Source organism: Oncorhynchus tshawytscha, linkage group LG33 (assembly GCF_018296145.1).
Source record: "Oncorhynchus tshawytscha isolate Ot180627B linkage group LG33, Otsh_v2.0, whole genome shotgun sequence".
In the NCBI taxonomy this organism is placed as follows: Eukaryota; Metazoa; Chordata; class Actinopteri; order Salmoniformes; family Salmonidae; genus Oncorhynchus; species Oncorhynchus tshawytscha.
The window spans coordinates 18,171,334-18,193,365 of record NC_056461.1 but is presented as its reverse complement, the minus strand read 5'-3'; the positions used below and the strand labels follow the sequence as shown (position 1 = coordinate 18,193,365).

Sequence of the window (22,032 nt, the reverse complement as noted above, 5' to 3'; positions counted from 1 at the left end):
TGACACTGTTCCAGGAGCAATATGAAAAATACAATCAAAGAAGGCAAATTCATCCAATGACCCCCAAAGCTTAATGGTTTGTATTGCAGCGGAATGCATGTACCGAATGCAGCTCAGGGTTCAACACCATAGTCCTCTCCAAGCTCGTCACCAAGCTTGGGACCCTGGGACTGAACACCTCCCCCTGCAACTGAATCCTGGACTTCCTGACGGGCCGACCTCAAGTGGTGACGGTCGTGAAGAAGTCGTGAAGAAGGCACGTCAACGCCTCCTCTCCCTCGGGAGGCTGAAACTTTTTGTCATGGCCCCTCAGATCCTCAGGGACTTTTACAGGTGCACCATCGAGAGCATCCTGACCGGTTGTATCACCTTCTGGTATGGCAACTGGACCACCCTTGACTTTAAGATCCTACAGAGGCTGGTGCAGATGGCCCAGCACCTCACGAGCAGGCTCCCTGTTATCCAGGACATTCATGCCAGGTGGTGTCTGAGAATGGCAATTTAGCCAAAGACTCCAGCCACCGAGCCTTGGACTGTTCTCTCTGCTCCCATCCAGCAGGCAGAACGAGATAACTTCTAGCCCCTGACCATAAGACTGTTAAATGGCTACCAACTACTGCCCTTCCTCTCCCACGGTTATTCTCGACTCTATGTTCATCCACAGGTCTCTATCCACAGAGGTACACATACCTACACTGAGACTCTTACACACACACACACAAACTCACATACACACTCATTACTGACGCAACACACATGCACCCACCCATACACATCCACTCACCCCTTATGCTGCTGCTATATCAACCGAATCTCCAAATGAAACCTGTGGCGTGACTGCAGTTACAGAATTACACCATGTGGCTTGACATTTGAATTATTACCATGGTAATAATTCAAATGTCAAGCCACATGGTTTATTTTAGCTGTCACAGAATTACGCCATTGCTTGAAGTTTTAATTACGCCATGTGGTGCCGTATCTTAGCTGCCAGTCAGAGTGCTACCGAGAGTGTTATCACACTGTTATCCAGAACAGCTGGTGCTCTTGTGCATGCTTCATTGTTGCTTGCCTCGATGCGAGCATGAAATGCATTTATCTCGTCTGGTAGGCTCGCGTCACTGGGCAGCTCGCGTCTGGATTTCCCTTTGTAGTCGGTAATTGTTTACAAGCCCTGACACATCCGATGAGCATCAGAGTCGGTGTAGTAGGATTCAATCTTAATCTTGTATTGACGCTTTGCTTGTTTGATGGTTCGTCTGAGGGCATAGCGGGATTTCTTATAAGCGTCCGGATTAGTCTCCGGTTCCTTGAAAGCGACAGCTCTAGCCTTTAACTCGATGCGGATGTTGTATATATCCTGTGGCGCACTGCACTAGCTTCGAATAGTCCCCGCGATATGCAACTTTTCAGGGAAGTCAGGAACCAATATTCACAGTCAGTTAGGATGCAAAGGCTAGCTTTTTCAAACAGAAATTTGCATCTGCAGCAATAATTCCAAAAAGTTTTGGGACACTGTAAAGTCCATGGAGAATAAGAGCACTTCCTATCAGCTGCCCACTGCACTGAGGCTAGGAAACACTGTCACTACCGATAAATCCACGATAATCGAGAATTTTAATAAGCATATCTCTACGGCTGGCCACACTTTCCACCTGGCTACCCCAACCCCGGCCAACAGCTCTGCACCCCCTGCAGCAACTGGACAAAGCCCCCCGCTTCTCCATCACCCAAATCCAGACAGCTGATGTCCTGGAATAGCTGCAGAATCTGGATTCCTACAAATTAGCTGGGCTAGACAATCTGGACCCTTTCTTCCTATAATCTGCTAGTCTAAAGAAAGACCATTTTGTTGCTTCTTTAATCAGCAAAACAGTTTTCAGCTGTGCTAACATAATTACAAAAGGGTTTTCTAATGATCAGTAAGCCTTTTAAAATTATAAACTTGGATTAGCTAACACAACGTGCTATTGGAACACAGGAGTGATGTTTGCTGATAATGGGCCTCTGCACGCCTATGTAGATATTCCATTAAAAATTTGCAGTTTCCAGCTACACAAATCATTTATAACATTAACAGTGTCTACACTGTATTTATGATCAATTTGATGTTATTTTCTTTCAAAAACAAGGACATTTCTAAGTGACCACAAACTTTTGAAGGGTAGTGTATTTATCCTACCAGTCACTTTTTATGTACAGTACATACCTACCACCACTTCCTGTACTCCTTTGAGTATGGGACACATTGAGTATGGGACAGGCACTGACCTGTATATGCTTGCATTCTCCGGTTTCTCTTGTGTGTTTTTATGAGATGTTTTATTATCTATATTATTTGTTTTATTACTGCACTGTTGGGAAAGAACTCACAAGTAAGAATTTCGCTGTACTGTATTACACCTGTTGTATCCTGTGCTCTCTGATCAACAGTAGAAATGGCAGACAGGCAAACACAGACAGACAGACAGACAGACAGACAGACAGACAGACAGACAGACAGACAGACAGACAGACAGACAGACAGGACAGACAGGCAGGCAGGCAGGCAGGACAGACAGACAGACAGACAGACAGACAGACAGACAGACAGACAGACAGACAGACAGACAGACAGACAGACAGACAGACAGACAGACAGACAGACAGACAGACAGACAGACAGAGATTTACAGAAAGAGAAGAGAGGATTGTCAAAGAGCAGCAGAGAAAGAAAACGAAACCTCTCTTTCTCTGTCTACCCCTTTCTCTTTCCCTCTTTCATAGACAGAAAATACGGTGAAGCTTAGCTCTTGTTCAATAATTCAGACCCAGGAAGCCTTGAGCAGGGGACACAGCCTATCAGACGTCTTCAAGGAGAGGGGACTGAACCGGACTGGGCATCCGGGCTGTTAAAATCAATACCTTCCAGGAACACTCATTAGCAAGGCAGATGCCCACCTAGTTAGCAGTGGTACACATAGATCTTATGCAGAGGAGGAAAAGGGCACTCATTCATTCTGTGTCTCCTTACCTTCTCCTCAGGTATGTGTTTGTTTGTGTGTGGTTGCGTGGGTTTATATGTGTGTGTGTGTGTGGGTTTATATGTACATGCATATCAGTAGTGATAACAGGTACCAGTGAGAGTTATTATATTGTATGCAACAGATGGTAGCGAGGGAGGGAGGTGGCAGACAGTGTCCAGGGTCATATGACGTGGGAGAGAAGAGACTCGATGCTGACGTGCATCAGATGACCCAGAGAGAGACAGAGCTTCTCCCAGGTGACCCTGGAGATAAAGAAGACATCTGGATCCCCTCGATAAAGGCTGTGTCCCAAGTGGCACCATATTCCCTACATAGTGCACTAGCCTATAGGTCCTGATCAAAAGTAGTGCACTATATAGGGAATAGGGTGCCAAAGAAAAAGCTCTCATACTGTCATGCTCTGTAGATAGATCCTTGTTGTAGCTATATGACCAATCATTATCTATTTACAACATGAAACAGCTTGAAAACTGGACTAGCAAAATCGACTTGTGACCAATTAGCTCACTATGTTGTACCAGACTTGACACTGCATGCAGTTGAAAGAGACTGACTGTGGTAATTACAGAGTGTGAATTACACCGTGACATTCGGGGGCCTAATAATAATGTTGTAATTTAATGGTAAAAATGAATGACCTTTTAATGTGGCATAAACACCCCAACAAAAATGTATGTAGGATACGTGTGCATGTTCATCTGCTCCAAAATGATCCAAACAGTGCAATGCATGTAGCCTACACTCGCCATTTGATAATTACGTTATAATGCCAGAGAAGTCGGTGTTTGGAGGATATATTGGCACGGGTGGTGTTCAGTCTTTTTGTTCTGTATCTATGAACCCGACCCAGTCGTTCAGTATTTTTGTTCTGTATCTATGGATACGTTCTAAACGTTCCATTGCCATACTGGCTGGTAACGTTCGTATCCCTTATTTGCTAGCTAGCCAACTATGGCTAATTTACAGTCACGTCAAACAGTGCCGCCAGGATTTAGCTGCATACATTTAAGTTGTTTCTTAGTGACATTTATTTGGATACATCCATAACAATGAGCTAATGAGGTGGGATTTCGCCGAGCATAGAAAATGTGCTCATTCGTCAGGACACTGTTGTTCAGAGAGCTAGCCAACAACACAGCTAACACAATCACTTCAAACTGAAGCTGGAAAGACTGCAAACTAGCTGCACTTCGTTTTGTTTTATATTTTTTCAATTGACATTTCTTTGTATATATACATAAAAATGATGCCAGGTTATTCATGATTTAGACGGTCGGAGAAACCCTGCCTGTCTGTCTCGCCACGATACACTCATTACTATGGAGCGGCAGGTAGCCTAGTGGTTAGAGCATTGGATTTGTAACCGAAAGATTGCCAGATCGAATCCCTGAGCTGACAAGGTAAAAATCTGTTGTCCTGCCCCTGAACAAGGCAGTAAACCCACTGCTGTCATTGAAAATAAGAATTTGTTCTTGCCTAGTTCAATAAACTATGTTGCAAATCTCAGACAGACAGCAAGGTCTGCTGGTAAAACTAAATGTCTAAAATAAGAGTGAGATCATGTCTAGATGCTTTTTAAAGAGGAGATCAAGTTTATACATTGCTTGGCTGGGCTGATGAGACAGTGGATTGACCAGTCAGATGGAACAGAGTAAATAGGCATTTTAACGTCATAGATTTAGCCGGTGGCAATTTGTGGAATAGACAACGTCTGGGATGCGGTTTTAACCAATCAGCATTGTAGAAGTGGAAATAGACATCTGTTTACAAAACACCAACAAGTGTGCCTAATGAAATTTGCTAATTGCCATTCATTAAGTCGTGACACCTGAAATGGGGCTGAAAGTTGTCCTGGGAAAAACAGGATGGTCACACTAACACACAATCGCAGTTGTAAATGAGAACTTGTTCTCAACTAGCTTACCTGGTTAAATAAAGGTGAAATAAAAAATAAACAGTACATTTGCTACACTAGGCTACAATGTGTAGGCCTATTACCATGAACTTCAAATAGGCCTACGGGTAGCCAGTGGTCGAAAAAATTGGTGGGTAAACTCTGATCACCGGTGATCAGGTCGCGGTAAAGAAATATTACGCTCCCTAGACTTTCAATAAAAAAAAAATTTTTTTTCTGGAAACGGTGAGATCGCGGTAAGTCCACTGTGAGTGTAACTATACGTCACGTTTCATTATGTTTCACCGTGAAAACAGTTCTCATGGGGACACAAATCCACAATAACGTAGTCCTATGCAGTTACAAAATCAAATGCTTCTAAAGAGTCAAATACAGGCCTACTGTCATTAATGTTGGATGGATTGGATGCGCATTGGTGTCCAGCTGTAGGCTAATTGTCAATTGATATTGGCGACCATCATGCGCTGATCGAGGAAAGAAAAACAAACACCGATATAAAACAACGAAGCTAAATAAACGGTCGACTTCTTTTGGCTGAGCGCTCTAAACAGATGACTGACAGAAGCAAACAATGATACATCAACAGATAAATCTAATGCATTGGAATAAAGGCATTGTTTTTTTGTTTTTTTATCAAGGACGCATGGAAAACAGATGGTGAAAATGAGGAGGTACAAAGGAAATCTGTGTTTACAGGAGGCCGACATTCAGCACTACTGAGTGAACAGCGCCGTGGAAAGGGAGACGGTTTGTGCAGCCATGTAGAAATATATGGTTTAAACCATCAGAAAGAGGGGCTTTTATTTTATTTTCATATTTACCACTGTAAAACATATTTACCACTGTAAAACATATTTACCACTGTAAAACATATTTACCACTGTAAAACATATTTACCACTGTAAAACATATTTACCACTGTAAAACATATTTACCACTGCATTTTAAACAAACAGGAGAATGCTTAAATTAGCATTATTTAGAAATCTCCCCCAAAGATAGATTTTTGTTGCATTTAGGAGAGCTAATATCTCATTCAGGAGAGCTGAGCACCCCCTGATTCCCACATAATTCGTACCCTGGTTAAATATATGAATATTGAACATGATTAAAGATTGATAATGATATTGAAAGTGAATCGGGCCAGTCATTTCTTCCTTATGTCTTTGACCTGACAGGGAACAACTCTGGGTCTTCATATGCTGTAACTTTTCCTGTTCTGTGGTTAGGATCACTTCTGGTCCTGAACATGAGTATACCACAGTGAAACATCCGAGAACTTCAGAATTTTCCATCAAGTCCTATACCTTGAGATGATTCAAATCCTATCCCATTCTGCAACTCTAACAAACCCCCCCTCCTCCTCCTCCTCTGGAAGGGAAATCTTTAGCTGGCGGCACCCATCAGGCAGTAAGCAGCAGCGTGTTTGTGTGTGTGTGTGTGTGTGTGTGTGTGTGTGTGTGTGTGTGTGTGTGTGTGTGTGTGTGTGTGTGTGTGTGTGTGTGTGTGTGTGTGTGTGTGTGTGTGTGTGTGTGTGAGAGAGAGAGAGTATGTGTGAGAGAGAGAGTGTATGTATGTGTTTTTCTCCAAGGAAAAGGATTTCCACTCAACATGTTTCAGTGTGATACTACTGAAAAGCCCCTGATGCGCTCCTCATTGTCTCCCTCTCTCATCCTCAGTGAAAGAAACAGGATTATCAACACACCAGCCAGGGTGGTCTTCCTTTCCGTTGCAGGATAACTAAGCCCTAACTAAGGCACAACTGTGTGTGTGCGTGTGTACGTGCGTGTCTGTGTCAGCACAGCTGTGTCAGCGCGCCTGTGTAAATCTCCATCCTACATCAAACACATACCTGTCAAAAGCTACTGAGCAAAAATCCAAATAGCCCAGACAGAGCCATCCCTCCATCCCTCCATCCTGTTATCCTACTTAATATTCACCTCAGACCTCCACCGGAGGCTCACCCTTCCCACGTAACCTTGGGAGGAGAGAGGGGCTGTGTCCCATATGGTGCCCTATTCCCTTTATAGTGCAATACTTTTGATCAGAGCAAAAGTAGTGCACTACATAGGGAATAGGATGTTAGTTGGGACGCAGAAGGCCTTTGGGAGAATCCCCCATGCCCAGTTCAGCTGTAAATCCATCGGAGCTGAAATCAGACATATGCTAAGGGTGCTGTCTATGACCAGAGTGATCAACACACATTGTAAACAGTGTCAGAGTCCATTGAGGAGGCAAGGTACTCTACAATAAATCATGCAGTTTGTGTCCCAAATGGCACCCTAATCTCAACATCGTGCACTAGTTTTGACCAGAGTCCAGTTGTGCACTAAGTAGGGAACAGGGTTCCATTTGGGACACAGTTAAAGTAATAAAGCTGGAAGTCCCATACCAGCATTTCAATTGTCTGAGTTTAGCCTTACATTTTCATGGTGTCACCTAAACCATGTACCACCCAGACAATTGAACTGTCACTTTAATGGTGCACCCAATGCGGTCTCCAGTGTCTCCATTGAAATCAATGTTAGTATAAGTGAACAGGCCAGACGCTAATAGAATGAGTGATATTTCAGCACATATCTGACCACAGCTCTGGGCAGTGAATAGGTGATATTAATGGCTTGTCCAGCAATACTCTGCCTGTAGAGAACAAGTGTGACCAGGTGATGGATTAGAGACACTTTGGCTGTGAACTGACCCAACCTTGCAGTCCATTGTAAAACAATTAGACAGCCACAATAGAATCAATGTGGTAGGGCAGCTGTGGAAGATCCCAGGAGAGACTGGAGGTGAATACAAACAGTACTTTAAGACAGACAGGGGATGAAGAATGTTGACAAAGAGTCCGCCTGTGTGTGTGTGTGTGTGTGTGTGTGTGTGTGTGTGTGTGTGTGTGTGTGTGTGTGTGTGTGTGTGTGTGTGTGTGTGTGTGTGTGTGTGTGTATATACCGGGCCTGCGTGCATGTGACCAATATAAGCCGGTGGCAGGAAGAGAGGGATGAATGTGTTTTCTGTCTATGATGAGAAAATGGGGAAGTAGAAAGATGACAAGAAAGAGTTTGAGTATGAGCGACAGTGAAAACATGAGAAAAAGGGTAAAGATGATGGCTGAAAGATTGTGTGAAGGATAGCTCCATCTTCTCCCGTGGCTGTAAATGCATAAATTGGGATCAGTGAGATGGATGTGACTTTGGCTGTGTCCCAAATGCCACCCTATTCCCTATGGGTCCTGGTCAAAAGTAATGCACTACATAGGAAATAGGGTATCATTTGGGATGAAATCTTCATTCTGCTCTCCTTCTTAACCCGTCCTCCAAACGCACCCCGGGAAAACATTTCAATATTAATCAAACCGGTGAACAGCCACACAAAGACAAGAGGAATTATTCTCCACCTGTGCAATTAAAGCATTTGATAAATAATTCACTTCGTCATTAAAAAAAGGAATGGACCCAAGTGACCACAGCAGACCCCAGCTGGCCTCAGCACTCTGTTTTGGTCTCTTCTCTCTTCTGAGCTATCTGTGTGGAGAGGATGACGCACGGCACACCCCTGCATCATTACAAAAGTGAAGCCGGTCCTGTACTTAAACAACAAGTGGTGAGCCAGGAAACCCTGGCCAGGATTGGACCACAATTATTTAGGGCAGAAAACATAGGGGTTGTTGAGCTGCAGCCAATGTCCATATCGGTAAATCATGAACAGAGCTCAGTGCTGTTTTTGCAACGTTTACAATTCTGCAAAATGTATTCTCGACAAGGGACCGGTGAATTTTGGACAGATCATTTAATTATTTTAAAAGGTGGACCTCTGTTACAAATTGCGGTCTCTTAGATATGAGCTATGACCCCTCAGTATGACCATATAGTGTAGCATGACCTATAAGGAATAGGCAACAGAAGCACGCTAAAAGTCCTCTTACAATAAATACACTGTCATCGCTTTGCCATTTGAACCTCAGGACAGAAGAAGAAGAAGAAGAATTAGAACTACTACTACAGTGATAGAAATCTACTTAAGAATCCAATCTTGCTGTTGACCTTACTCTCAGTCATGTACCTGCTTACTGCTTTACTGTACATGCCTGCTCCTCACACATGCAGTCCACACACAGACAGGCCCCTAGGCTCAGCCAGAGGGAATTGTACGTTCATCATGGCCATGACAATTTACCATCAGCTAGAGAAAGTTCAATCTTTGATGATCACTGACAAGACCCCCAGAGACCAAGAGAGGCCTGACGTACGGCAAGCCTGGAGGGCCTTTACCAGTTAACAGTATGCCTGGTGGGCCTTTACCAGTTAACAGCATGCCTGGTGGGCCTTTACCAGTTAACAGCATGCCTGGTGGGCCTTTACCAGTTAACAGTATGCCTGGTGGGCCTTTACCAGTTAACAGTATGCCTGGTGGGCCTTTACCAGTTAACAGCATGCCTGGTGGGCCTTTACCAGTTAACAGCATGCCTGGTGGGCCCCAAACCAGCAGCTGGGTTAACTACTACCTCCACCTTACCGCTCCACATATCCGTTCCCCCCATCCCCCAGCCATCCACACACAGGCAGGTCAGACAACAGCAGAAGTCCCAGGGGAGTAACTCTGAACAACTGTAAGAGGGTGTATTTAATTTCACTAGTCAGATAGTTCTGTTAATTCCTAAACAGCAAAAGAGTACGCTGCCCTGGTATAGAGAGTGAGAGAGAGAGTCTAGCCAAAGGGAAAGTCATCTCATCTCCAGCCTTCTCTGTTTCATCACTGAGTCAGAGACTCAGATCAATCGGATGAGGCGGTAGGTAGACAGGCGTCTCTCTCTCTCTCTCTCTCTGCATCTCTCTGCTTCGTCCAATTGGACGTGGCCGCGGGATGGCGGGATTTACGACACTGTTCCCGTCACGATGCTGTTCCTCGCCGCCAAGCGTGCCATGAAAAAGATGATCCTAAAAAAAGCTCTAAGCGCTGACTGTGTGGCCCACCCTGGCACAGACTCCAGAAGCAGAGCCAAGACAGACTGCTCAGTTAAGAGCTTCAGGGGAACTTTAAAAAAGTGGAGCATAGGAGAGCTAGTAGGCTGTACAGTGGGAGTAAAACATTGTAAACCAGCATCATTTCCTTTCGATCTCTTCTCTCTGTGTGTGTGTGTGTGTGTGTGTGTGTGTGTGTGTGTGTGTGTGTGTGTGTGTGTGTGTGTGTGTGTGTGTGTGTGTGTGTGTGTGTGTGTGTGTGTGTGTGTGTGTATTAACTCTGTATTGTGATTACATTCTATATATTGCTGGGCACACACACACACACACACACACAATCACACACACACACACACACACACACACACACACACACTTTACCACACAACCACTTACCTTCACTGCTTCAGCATGAGTGACTTTATCGAACACTGTGTTGTTGACTTTCATAATCTGATCCCCAATCCTTAGTCCCTCCTTTTCGGCAAGGGATCCCGGCTCCACCAGAGACACATAGATCCCGACCCCGTGCTCCGATCCTCCGCGGATACTGAAACCCAAGCCCTCGTTGCTCTTGTGCCGTTTCAGGGTCACTTGTCGAACCTCTCCTGGAGGCTCGTGCAGAAAGCCTCTCCCGAGCAGCGGGACGAGGGGAGCTGTCCCATCACTGCTGGTGCTGAAACTATCCGGAGAGCCGCGCATCGCAACTTGTGATCCGGGAGGGGTTGGCAAGAAATGCCCAGGAGGAGTTGGACTCCCACTGGGAACTTCGCCCAACGCTTCTGCGCTCCCATTTCTGGCAAGTATATCCGATTTCAAGTAAAGGCCCTCCGAGGTGTGCTGGTCAAACAAAAGCTGGTCTGAGCGGGGAATGACCTGTCGTAGCATGGGCAGAAGTTGGCGTTTGCTGGGCGCATTGAGGATGACTTTAAGTGTTTGAACCAGGTCGTAGACATTACGCTTGGAGTGGTACACGTTGAGGCAGTGGATGAACTGCTCCCGCTCCAATTCGTTGAGCAGCAGGTTGAGCGCGTTGTGCAGCTTCTTGACATTGGCTGACAGCGTGCGGGCACTCGAGGCCACGGAGTTGGCGGAGGAGGAGTTGAGCGACATACGCTCTAGATCCGTGCTCATTCTAGACATGTGACTGGGTCACGCAGCAACACTGGAGCGGGGAGACATTTGGGCATTAGGGGCTGACAATGCTGGGTTATGCTCCTTTAAAACGGAGCGTGGCATAGCGATTCCTGCAGGACGTCCACTCCACTAATAGTCATATTGGCTAGGTCTGAGCCTGGGTCTGGCTTAGCCAACCGGCTGAATTACAACAGTTTTAGAACGCAGCCTCGAGCAATGAAATAAACAACTTAAGTTCAATGTTATAATTTCAAACACAAACTATAGGACATATTCAACAGATTTGCAGTTTAATAACAGCCTAACATCAGAACTTCAGTAGGCCTAATGCGTAATAAGTTAGGCTAATCATGCGTCAAAAAGGGACCTGAAATAGACTAATGCACATAGAAGAAACATTTCGGAACCTTGGTCAGAAAACTCACAACTCTGCCAGAAAGCGTAATGGTGAGCACGACAAGCTTCTGTGTCATTAGCTCGTGTCTTGCTTTTGTGCATGAAGAGATCAGGTAGCCCGCGAGCTGCTTCTCCAGTATCCACAGATATCACCTCGTCAACAGGCACCAGAGAAAAGCTTGAGCGCAACAAAATAAAAAATGTCTACTACTTATGAATATCAAGTGGTAAACTTAAGCCTACCATTATGTATGCGGAAGATTCGGAAATAATACGCGCGATGTTCTTGATAGAAGTAGTTATTTTGCTTGGTTCCTTTATCGGCGACCGAAGTTCATATTGTGGAGTTGTCTATCCAAATATATCCAGCCTGAGCTTTAAAAGTGTTACAAATAACGCATAGACAATTCAGCCATTTTCAAGTAATCCCGAGTTTTAAAAATCCTGGTAGTTTTTTGTTTATATCCCTCTTTATTTTTTATCCTGCCTTGCGTTGACCTAGACTGCAGATGCGTCTCCGCGAGCTTCCCGAGCATATAGACGCTGCTAGAGTGTGTCGCTCCCTCTCTCCAGTCTCTTGTCAGGAGGAAATGACGCAGCCAACTGTGTGGAGTGAATAAGTTGCTTGGTAACAAACAACACACACTCCTCTGGTCGACCGAGTGCAGACAGAACTCTAATTGGCGATACCTTTTTAGCTTAATTGAAAAGTTCAATATTTGAAGCGCACTACAGATTGACGCAGTCATTATGCACGCAAGCACGCACAGATGCATCGATAATAATAAGGATGCGAATACACATGGCATCAATATGCACTGAGCAAAGAAATGACTGATTGTTTAATTGGCTTTACCACAGCAATCTGATTTATGTGGGCTTTAGTGCACAGACAATGTATTCCATTCCCTGTGAATAGACACATCCAAAAAGTCTAAGAATGACACATCTTTCATAGTAAAAATGTTTGTCCATGGTTAACAATATGATAGTAGAGATATAACAATATAACTAATTCTAGTCACAAATTGTTATCAGTGAATGGACATTGTTATTGTTGAGTGGGGAGCATGGCGGGAGGCACAGATCTACAGATAAATCACATCTAGCTGGTCTAATTATAGGCCATCTGTGATACTGGATTATCACTGGATTATCGTTGGACAGAATCAGCCTGCCAGTCCACTGCGTCGATTGATAGGACAGAAAGCAACGAGTTAAATAGTAAACGAATACACAAGTGAACCACCTGACAGCAGAGCAGGGTCGCGTTCAGCAGGCAAACATTGCAGACAGAAGTGTCACAAATAGAGCTGGCATGATTCTACATGTCAGACTCAGAGAGGTTTGTTCGAAATCACACGTTTCTGTCCTCCACAACATTGTGCCCTGCTGAATGCATCCAAGTTTGCCAGAGAGGAATCGTCCAATAGCAATGTCAATAGAACAGGACTTTGCACCGTGCATCATATCAACATGGTATTAGCATGTTAATAAGTCATTTTCTCTTTCCAAAGGTGCTCTCTGTGAGATCTGTTTATGAAACATCAGCGCAGCCATGTTCAATTATACTCATCTGAGAGACATCCAGTGGCTCTGGGAGATGCGATCCAACCGCCTCAGTAAAGGTTCACCTGTGAAGAATAATGAGGAATGGAGTCCTTGTCTCCACTAAACTGAGCTGTGGGTACGGGTCAAAGAGAGAGAGAGAGAGAGAGAGGGAGGAAGAGAGTGGGAGTGATTGATAGCGCTAATTAAAGGAGTTTGGGGGCGATCGCTGAGGGAAAGCAAAGTAAAACACTATTATAAAGCAGAGCATCCACAATCAGGTGGAGAAAGAGTGACAAACAAGAACAATTCCACTACAATAAGCAAAGATGAGAGAGAGAGGCAATTAACAAGTCTCTTCCCTCACAGAACCGGCCAAGCTAATGGCTTTGGCTATCAGCTTGATTTTCAATGTTACTGCAGAAACTCCGCATTGCGATTGCAACGACAGACAAATATTAATCCTATAGTTCATAGTGGCAGACAATTAAAGTATAATTGAGGCCACTGTAAGCCACCACCAATAGTGTGGTGCAAAATCAAGAACCTTCTGACAGAGCCATCTGAATGGACTTCAGTGTGTGTGTGCGTGTGTATGTGTGTGTGCAAGAGAGAGCGCTGCAGAAAATGAGATAACATTCAGCACCGGGGACAGTGTGTGTGTGCTTGCTTGTGTGCGCGTGTGTGTGTGCGTGTGTGCGTGTGTGCGTGTCTGTGTGTGTGTGTGTCAAGGGGTTTTAGCTATCAGCAGTTGTGAATGACATAGAGAGAATGAAAAATTATATAAATAGCAGACAGAACTGTTCCTGATTATTTGAATAATTTTGTACTGAGAAAGAGACTTAAGTGCTTTATGTAATAGGCTTAGTTGAATATGACTCAGTCCTATCCCCAGTCATCAGTTTTGTGCAAATGGAAACTGTTTATGCCCTCCATACTACTGGAATGGACTCCATTAATAAGCAACATCAGCCAATCTAAAAACAAAAAAAAATCTATATTATCATAACAGTGTGCTATTTTCACTCCTAGTTCAATTACCTTCCAATTTCTATAGTAGACAGGGCAATTTATTGTAGATTTTTCATTATAGAAATTGATGATGAGGATGTGCGTATATATGGGTCAATAACAGTTAATAACAGGTGGCAGGTAGCCTAGCGGTTAAGTAACTGAAAGGTAGCTGGTTCGAATCCCTGAGCCAGCAAGGTGGAAAAGTCTGAGCAAGGCAGTTAACCCCCGACAACAATGGCTCCCTGGGCGCCGATGACGTCGATTAAGACAGCCCCCTGCACCTCAATGACTCAGAAGGTTTGGGTTAAACGCAGAAGACACATTTCAGTTGAATGTACTCCGTTGTGCAACCGACTAGTTATCCCCCATCCATAACAGTTCATAACAAATCTTCTGATACACAGTAGTATGATATCCCAGAGGTAGGCTAGTCAGATGCTAGTGACTTTGGTAAGCCTGAGAGCTTGGTGCATTAAGTTTAAATGGCTAGAAAGGCTCTTGAACTGGAAGAAAGAGTTCCTTGGGGATTAACAACTATTCTTATCCTGTATTTCACACATGCATTTATTTTTGTCCATTTCACAACAGCAGGAAGTGAATTTGCATTGCGTGTTAAGTGATCTCTCCCTAGAGTCATACATAGAGATATATATGGCTCCATCCCTCCCCGTGTCCATTCGTTGTCTTATTTGATTTGTATCCCTGTTAAAGCTAGCACTTATCAGGTAATGCTAGCTACACCATTGAATTGTAGGAATCATTTACTTCAGCTCTCCGCTCTCATTCCTCTAAATGCAGCACGAAGATGAAAACCGACGAAGGCTGTTATGGTAGTTTGCTACCCTGCTAGTTTTAGTATAAATTGCACACCCTCGGCTGTGGAACTTTTGAATAAAGACAATTCAGTGCCTATTATACAAATACAGGTCCTGATCATGTTGTATCCCATCATTATATTTTCTAGGTTAGGCCTATGTGAGACGACTGATACAGGAACGAATGACTGCCTTCAACTTGGAAGAGCCCTGGTAAATAAGACTTCCAACACATTTTTGGACTGAACTTGGACTGAACTGATTGCTTCAGCCTCGGACTAGAGTGAGAGACACAATCCTCTCAAACAATCAATTGGTGTTTTCTATCAAGCTCTAGTATATTACTATACATTGTAAAAAAAAATCTATTTGTTTCAATTAATTATTATTACGTAACTGGTTCCACAGCTTAGCTCCAACATGAGAAAGCTTAGGCAAACATTCTGTCAATTTAAAATTATGTGTTTGCTCAACTTGCCTCATGTTAATTTAACTATAAATTATTTGGGAATTTTCAAAGAAAAAGGCTTTGGAATGAGTTAGACACCCACGGTGCTTTTGACACATGTTGACTTAGATCATTACATTGTGCATGTTCATTTATACAGTCATTTTTCTTCAACATGTCATCATCTGGGATTTGAACTCACAACCTCTTGGTTCACAGCCTTCTGAACTTCCTGCTACAACACAATGTCTGTGTCAATTATCTATTAACCAGACTATTCTCTCATCATTGATTTGTTTGACTTATTTATGTAATTTGAGGGTTTTATAGTTGTGTAATGTTGTTGGTGCATATTACTCATTGTTAATGTTAATTCTTAATCACTATGATAAATAAAATAGTTTTACTTGAGCGCACTTTCAACAAAGCTGAGAAGTACAAAGTGTAGCAATACAGGTGAAACCAGACATGTGCACAGACATGGTTGTCGTGAACCAAGAGATTGTGAGTTCAAATCCCAGATGATGACATGTTGAATATTAATTACTGTATAAATGAATATGCACAATGTTATCATGTGTGTCAAATATGTAAGTTGAAAACATTGTATATCAAAAGCAGCGTGTGTGTCTAACTAGTTCCAGAGCCCTTTTTAGGGAAGAAATAACAATTTCTGGTTGAGTGACAACATGAGACAAGTTGAGCAAACACATTTTAAATTGACAGAATCTTTCTCAAGTTGGAGCTAAGTTACAGGCCTCGGTGTAACGCTCATTCCTTCGACGATAAACGCGAATCCGACCATCACCTCTGATAAGACAAAACCGCGATTCATCAGTGAAGTGCACATTTTCCAAGTCCTGTCTGATCCAGCGACGGTGCGTTTGTGCCCATAGACAACATTGTCGCCGGTGATGTCTGGTGAGGACCTGCCTCAGTCCAGTTTCTCTCAGCCTATTGCGGACAGTCTGAGCACTGATGGAGGGATTGTGCGTTCCTGGTGGAACTCGGGCAGTTGTTGCCATCGTGCACCTGTCCCCAAGGTGTGATGTTCGGATGTACCGATCCTCTGCAGGTGTTGTTACACGTGGTCCACTGCAGTCCTCATGCTTCCTTGCAGCATGCCTAAGGCATGTTCACACAGATGAGCAGAGACCCTGGGCATCTTTCTTTTGGCGTTTGTCAGAGTTAGTAGAAAGGCCTCTTTAGTGTCCTAAGTTTTCATAACTGTGACCTTAATTGCCTACCGTCTGTAAGCTGTTGGTGTCTTAACAACCGTTCCACAGGTGCATGTTCATTAATTGTATATGGTTAATTGAACAGGCATGGGAAACAGTGTTTAAACCCTTTACAATGAAGATCTGTGAAGTTATTTGGATTTTTACGAATGATCTTTGAAAGACAGAGTCCTGAAAAAGGGACGTTTATTTTTTTTTACTGAGTTTAGTACATTCAGGTAACACTTTGATCTACAATATGAGTTTAAAAAAAATACTGTTGAACCATTTATTTAATACATTTATTTTTTATAATTTTTATTTAATTTTTTACAGTGAAGGAGTTCAATGAGGCAGCAGGAGCAAAAGCCTTGAGATACACAGACTCTGTATCCCCCCAAATTGTCAACATTTTAAGTACACATACAGTACTTAACCATGTACACTTAACACAATGCAAGTAGCCAGAAATCAAATGTAACAGCTGGGTTTGCCTAATGTGCTCGATCACGCTCACAGCATAACAATAATGGGAAAATACTAGGTATCTGTGCAGGAGACTGTGTGGTGCATATTTCTGGTTTCTACTTTTATCCATTTGATTTCTCTAAACACGTCAGTGTGATAAAAAAAAGGTAATTCCACAGTGTCCACTACACAAAGTGACCCATTTTCCAGCTGATTAGCTCAGTCTATGGCAGCTCCACTGATGAACATTTAATATTGCTGAAGTCCATCTTGGTCTGACACTTTTCCCTATTAGAATGGGACCAGAGACAACAGAAATGTAATACATGAAGATGTACTAAGGGAATTTGTGTGTTCTACCCCTTAATGACGAAGACAATTATAGAACGTGGCATCTCCAATGCATAATTTACATTAATGGATCTGCTTTTTCTGAAGAAACACTAACAGTCCGGTAAAACACATTAGGGAACTGCATTCATCACATTAGTGGAGTGAAATGAGCAATAACAAAAACAAGTCCTTTGGCAAATGTTCCATTGTTTACTCAGTATCAATCTGTCTTGTATACAGTGAGTCACTTCAATGGATTCAGCGTATTTTGCCTTGTTTTTGCCTAATTTGTCTGACAGAGGTTCGGACTTAAATCACCACAAAGCTGTAAATCACTCAGATGAAGGTATACATAGGTGTGTGACGCACCTCGCCAGACTGTGGTGTGTGGAGTGGTGGTGGTGGACCGGTGTGTTGTCATTAGCTTTTTAGCAGCAGACTGCAGGTCCACAGGGATAGGTTGCCTGTCAAGCCCATTGGCATCGGTGTGACTCATGATTCAATCCTCTGTTTAGCTTCCTTGTCAGACAGAAAGCACTGCCAATCTCCAGGGATTAAATCAAATCAAATGTTATTTGTCACATGCTTTGTAGACAACAGGTGTCGACTAACAATGCAGAGTCAAAGATTAGATAAAACATTTCATTGAAATAGTGTCAGTGAATAATGAATAAAAAATAATGAGTAAAAACAACATGACTATATACAGAATATGGCATAAAAACAGCATGACTATATACAGTGCAGATTGTCAATCTGTCTGCTTGACTGGCCAGTAGTCACAAAATGGAAACCAAATGGAAGAAAACATCAGGGACTACCTGAACCTCCAAAAATAAACATTGAAAAATGTTTTCCTTTGCAAAATGGTTGCTACGGTGTGTGCTAATGAATACGACCATGACTGCTAGGTTGTCTTTGTTTTTGGTGTCAACTCTGGACAGGACACAGAGTACCCGAAGCAAATCCATCCTTCTCCTTTCTTCCTACCTCCTCTCTGTTAATTTCTCATCTGAGGAAGCCTGGCGCTGCACCTGACATTTCCATGATAGATAACCAAGTCCGGGCAACCGCGCTGGAGCCAAGGTCTCAGCTCAGATGTATTTAACTCAAATTAATTTAACTGATCTCACCAGCCCATTTTCATTTTCTGCCAGTCTGCACCGCCCATGGATCACCCCATACAGGAGGAGGAGGAGGAGGATCATTTCAGGACTTTCACTACCTTTGGGAAGTACAGCACTTACATCACAGAGAAAGCTATTTCTATGACTGATCTTATGGGATATCAATGACTCAGGGCCTCGTCTGTCTCAGCACTTCTCCATCTGCCAGGACAGAAACACTCAGCTTCTCAATGTCCAGGCGCTCTTAAATATCCTTAACAAACAGCACACTTTATGTGGTACCTCTTTACTACAGTTCCCACAATGTCGGGAACTGTACTTGCACTTTGAAACTCAGACCACTACTTTTAGTAAGAGTAAGTTTTTGACTTTTTTGGTGGCTATGTGGAAAAGGAGCTGGATATGCTTGGAGGTTAACTAATTTCTGTGGGTGTCCTCATAGATCTTTCAGAGCCTAATTTCTTGGCAAGGGGCTCACAGACAGCTTGTGAAAACTCTCAAATTCCTCTCCAGGCGACAATTAAAAGCTTCCAGAAGCCTATGCCTGCTAGAGTATCACCGAGACACACACACAGCAAGACATACAGCAGCAAGCCCCCTGGCGCTTCCCCTGGGCCTGGTACCCATAATCCTCGGCACTCAGATATCATCTTTCCTGCTAATAATAAGACAAATACGAGTCCGAAAACTGAACAGTATGAGGGAAATGAGGGCCATTAAAGTTACACAGTATGGTGCTGTATGTTCTCCAAAAGTCTCTCACAGTCTGCCCTGCACTGCTGATGTGACAGCAAAGCCCATCCCATCAGGAAATGATAAGAGTTGTAATTAGATCCAACCAGGGTTATTCTCCAGGCAGACTGTTTCTGTCCTGGCAGATGGAGAAGTGCTGAGACAGACGAGGACCCTGGACAGGGGGGGAGGGGCAGAGCAGCAACAACAGCAGTGACACCGGAGAAGCGGCAAAGCCTCAACGCTTCATGACAATCGCTGCTTCTTTGCTCTGATGCAATCGAAATACAACACAAGATAAAAACTTGACATCGCACATGGATTATATCAAATGTGCACAGATTGAAAATGGCACATTATACAGGCCAAAGTGATAGCTTTGAATTGGAAAGGTTTAAAGAGGTAAACAAAGGGCTAACATGTTCAACAGCTACTGTAGGCCATCATAGGAGAACAGTACATGTCAGCAGACTGGAAAGCACCACATGCATTTATATTGTAGAGAGGGAAGGCAGGGCTGGGGACCTGTCACGCTTGACTGTCAAGAGCAAAGTCAGGTAAGCCTCTGTTGTAGACAGAGAGATGGAGACAGAGATGTGCCATGTGGCGTCATATCTACAGACAGCCTGCTCAGAACACAACATAACTCTGCACTTACAGGCAGACAGCTGAGTGCCCAGACACCTCTCAGAAGACACACACACACACACACACACACTCAAAGCTCTTCGTTTCACACATGTCCTTCCCTCTTCTTCCACTCAGGCCACTATCAGATGTGTGTACAACACCGTACAAAGGCTGTGTATGCTGTCATTGTAAAATGATTCCGAAGATGATCTCACCCCCGGGGAATAACAGAGGGGATAACGGAGTTCTGATTCACATTACAAGCAAAGGGCTCTATGAGACACAGTCACAAACTACCCAGCTTGGAATAGTAGTAATTTACGAAAGGTTATATCCATAAATGTTTGGCGTGGAATGTGCAGTAGTGGTCTGGTAGAGTATAGAAGACTCCTACCCATGTTCTTCTCCAACGAGAAACAAAGTAGTCAGATTCTTTGTCCCAAAGTGCACTATGGGCCCTGGTCAAAAGTAGTGCACTATATAGGGAGTAAGGTGGCATTTGTCTTACCTTTTCTCATCCAAATGAGCCCCATGCCAATTTTGTTGACTGACACTTGGACTGAAGGAAAAAGCACAAATGACAGATGACAGCAGTGTCCCAAACCCAAATACTCAAAATCGTTATGTCACACGACAATCACACAGTGACCTGAGGAGACCAGCTTTCTGATCAGATCTAATTAAGTGTCCATCAAAATGAGAACACATGTGCACACCCACACACAGGATCAACCAGTCTTTGAGCCTGACAAGCGGCAAGACTTATACATAAAGCTAGTTAAAAGTTCCCTTGTGGTTAAGGAAGAGTTGGCTTAATTACTATGCTGTATGCATCACTATGACGCTTTCGTTATAAAAACTAAGATTCATGCTTCAAAATGATGCGCCACAGGTACACATACATCCTGTTTTTGCTGCCTCCTGGTGTTACAACTTAGTATATAACTATTATTGGATTTAACAGCAACAGTGGGTGAAGAAAATACAAGGAAAATTGAACTTAAAAAAAAAAAAAAAAAAGTGAGACTATGAATCATAAATGGCACACTTATAAATAGAGACACTTATAAATAAACCCCCAGATCAAAGTTTCAATACATGACTAATAATGTACTCTGCATGATACTGTAGCTCTGTGAAATACATCATAAGTGCCCTGTGACAAGCCAGAAGAGAAAAGGTATGAACTATGGAGTCATTAACTAGAATCAAATTATCTATATTCTACATAATTAAGTATTTTACCTTTGGCTCGGTCCAGGAAGTCACAGTTAAAAGTTCCAACAGGCAGGAATTTACATAGATTTACATTAGCAAGGCCAGAAATTCTCAACTTGTTAATGCCATACAATAATCAATCAATGAGACTTTATGTAGGGTACAAATCTATTCACGAAAAGGAAAACAAGATCAATGGCTTAGTTTAAAATCTTTATTGTCGATCCAAATGACAGAAAAACAGGTTATTGGTTGTATGGACAGGGTTTGAGAGAAGCTGCGGCTGGACTTACAACAGCAGTGTGGAAAATATTACAGTCTGTGGCGTGACAATCTTAGAGAGATGAAAAGATTCTTCAAAGTCAAGCTTAATAGATAGCAGTTCAACGGCAAGGCAATCCCTGTGACCACTATCTTCATGAAGAAATTGCCGGGCTTAGTAGTCTTTGGGGGAAGATTTGACCCTTCTCTAATGGACGCTACTTCTTAAACAGTTCAATGAATTGATTGTGAGAACACAAAACACTATTAATCATGTCTTTGGTCTAGGACGCAAGGGTCATATTTGCAATCTCCACCAACAGATTGCTACATGGGAGAGCAACGATTTCAATCTATAAAGCAGTATTGAGTGGACAACATTTTATATTTTGTAGGGCCTTTTAAAACAAGTCATTTCAGTGAGTTTCTAAATGTCTTAATGGGCGGCAGGTAGCCTACCAGTTAGAGCGTCGAGTCAGTAACCGAAAAGGTTGCTAGTTCAAATCCCCAAGACGACTATGGAAAACAAATCTGTCGCTGCCCTTGAGCAGGCACTAAACCCTAATAACAGATATGCAAAAAAACACATTTCCATTTTACCACACACTGTAAAGGTCACGTTGGAGAAACAACAAAAAAGCACCCCTATTTAGACTTTTTATCCTCCCTCTCATTTCTCTCCATGTAGATATTTCATTTCCAACCCGATAAAAGTACCAGGAGATTTTAATTCAATCGATGAAAAATCGTGATGTGTTAAATATAAAATGACCTCTCTGAAACTCTGAA

The 22,032-nt window shown here is 43.1% G+C and overlaps 1 protein-coding gene across 1 annotated transcript in view; it reads right to left on the bottom strand.

Moving 5' to 3' along the window:
* The window catches only part of LOC112234337 (whirlin-like), a 124,962-nt gene extending 113,929 nt beyond the window's left edge, over positions 1–11,033 (bottom strand). The window contains exon 1 of the mRNA XM_042311732.1: positions 10,296–11,033. Coding sequence (XP_042167666.1) covers positions 10,296–11,033 — 738 coding nt within the window. The remainder of the gene's footprint in view (positions 1–10,295) is intronic.
* Between the last annotated feature and the right edge of the window lie 10,999 nt (positions 11,034–22,032).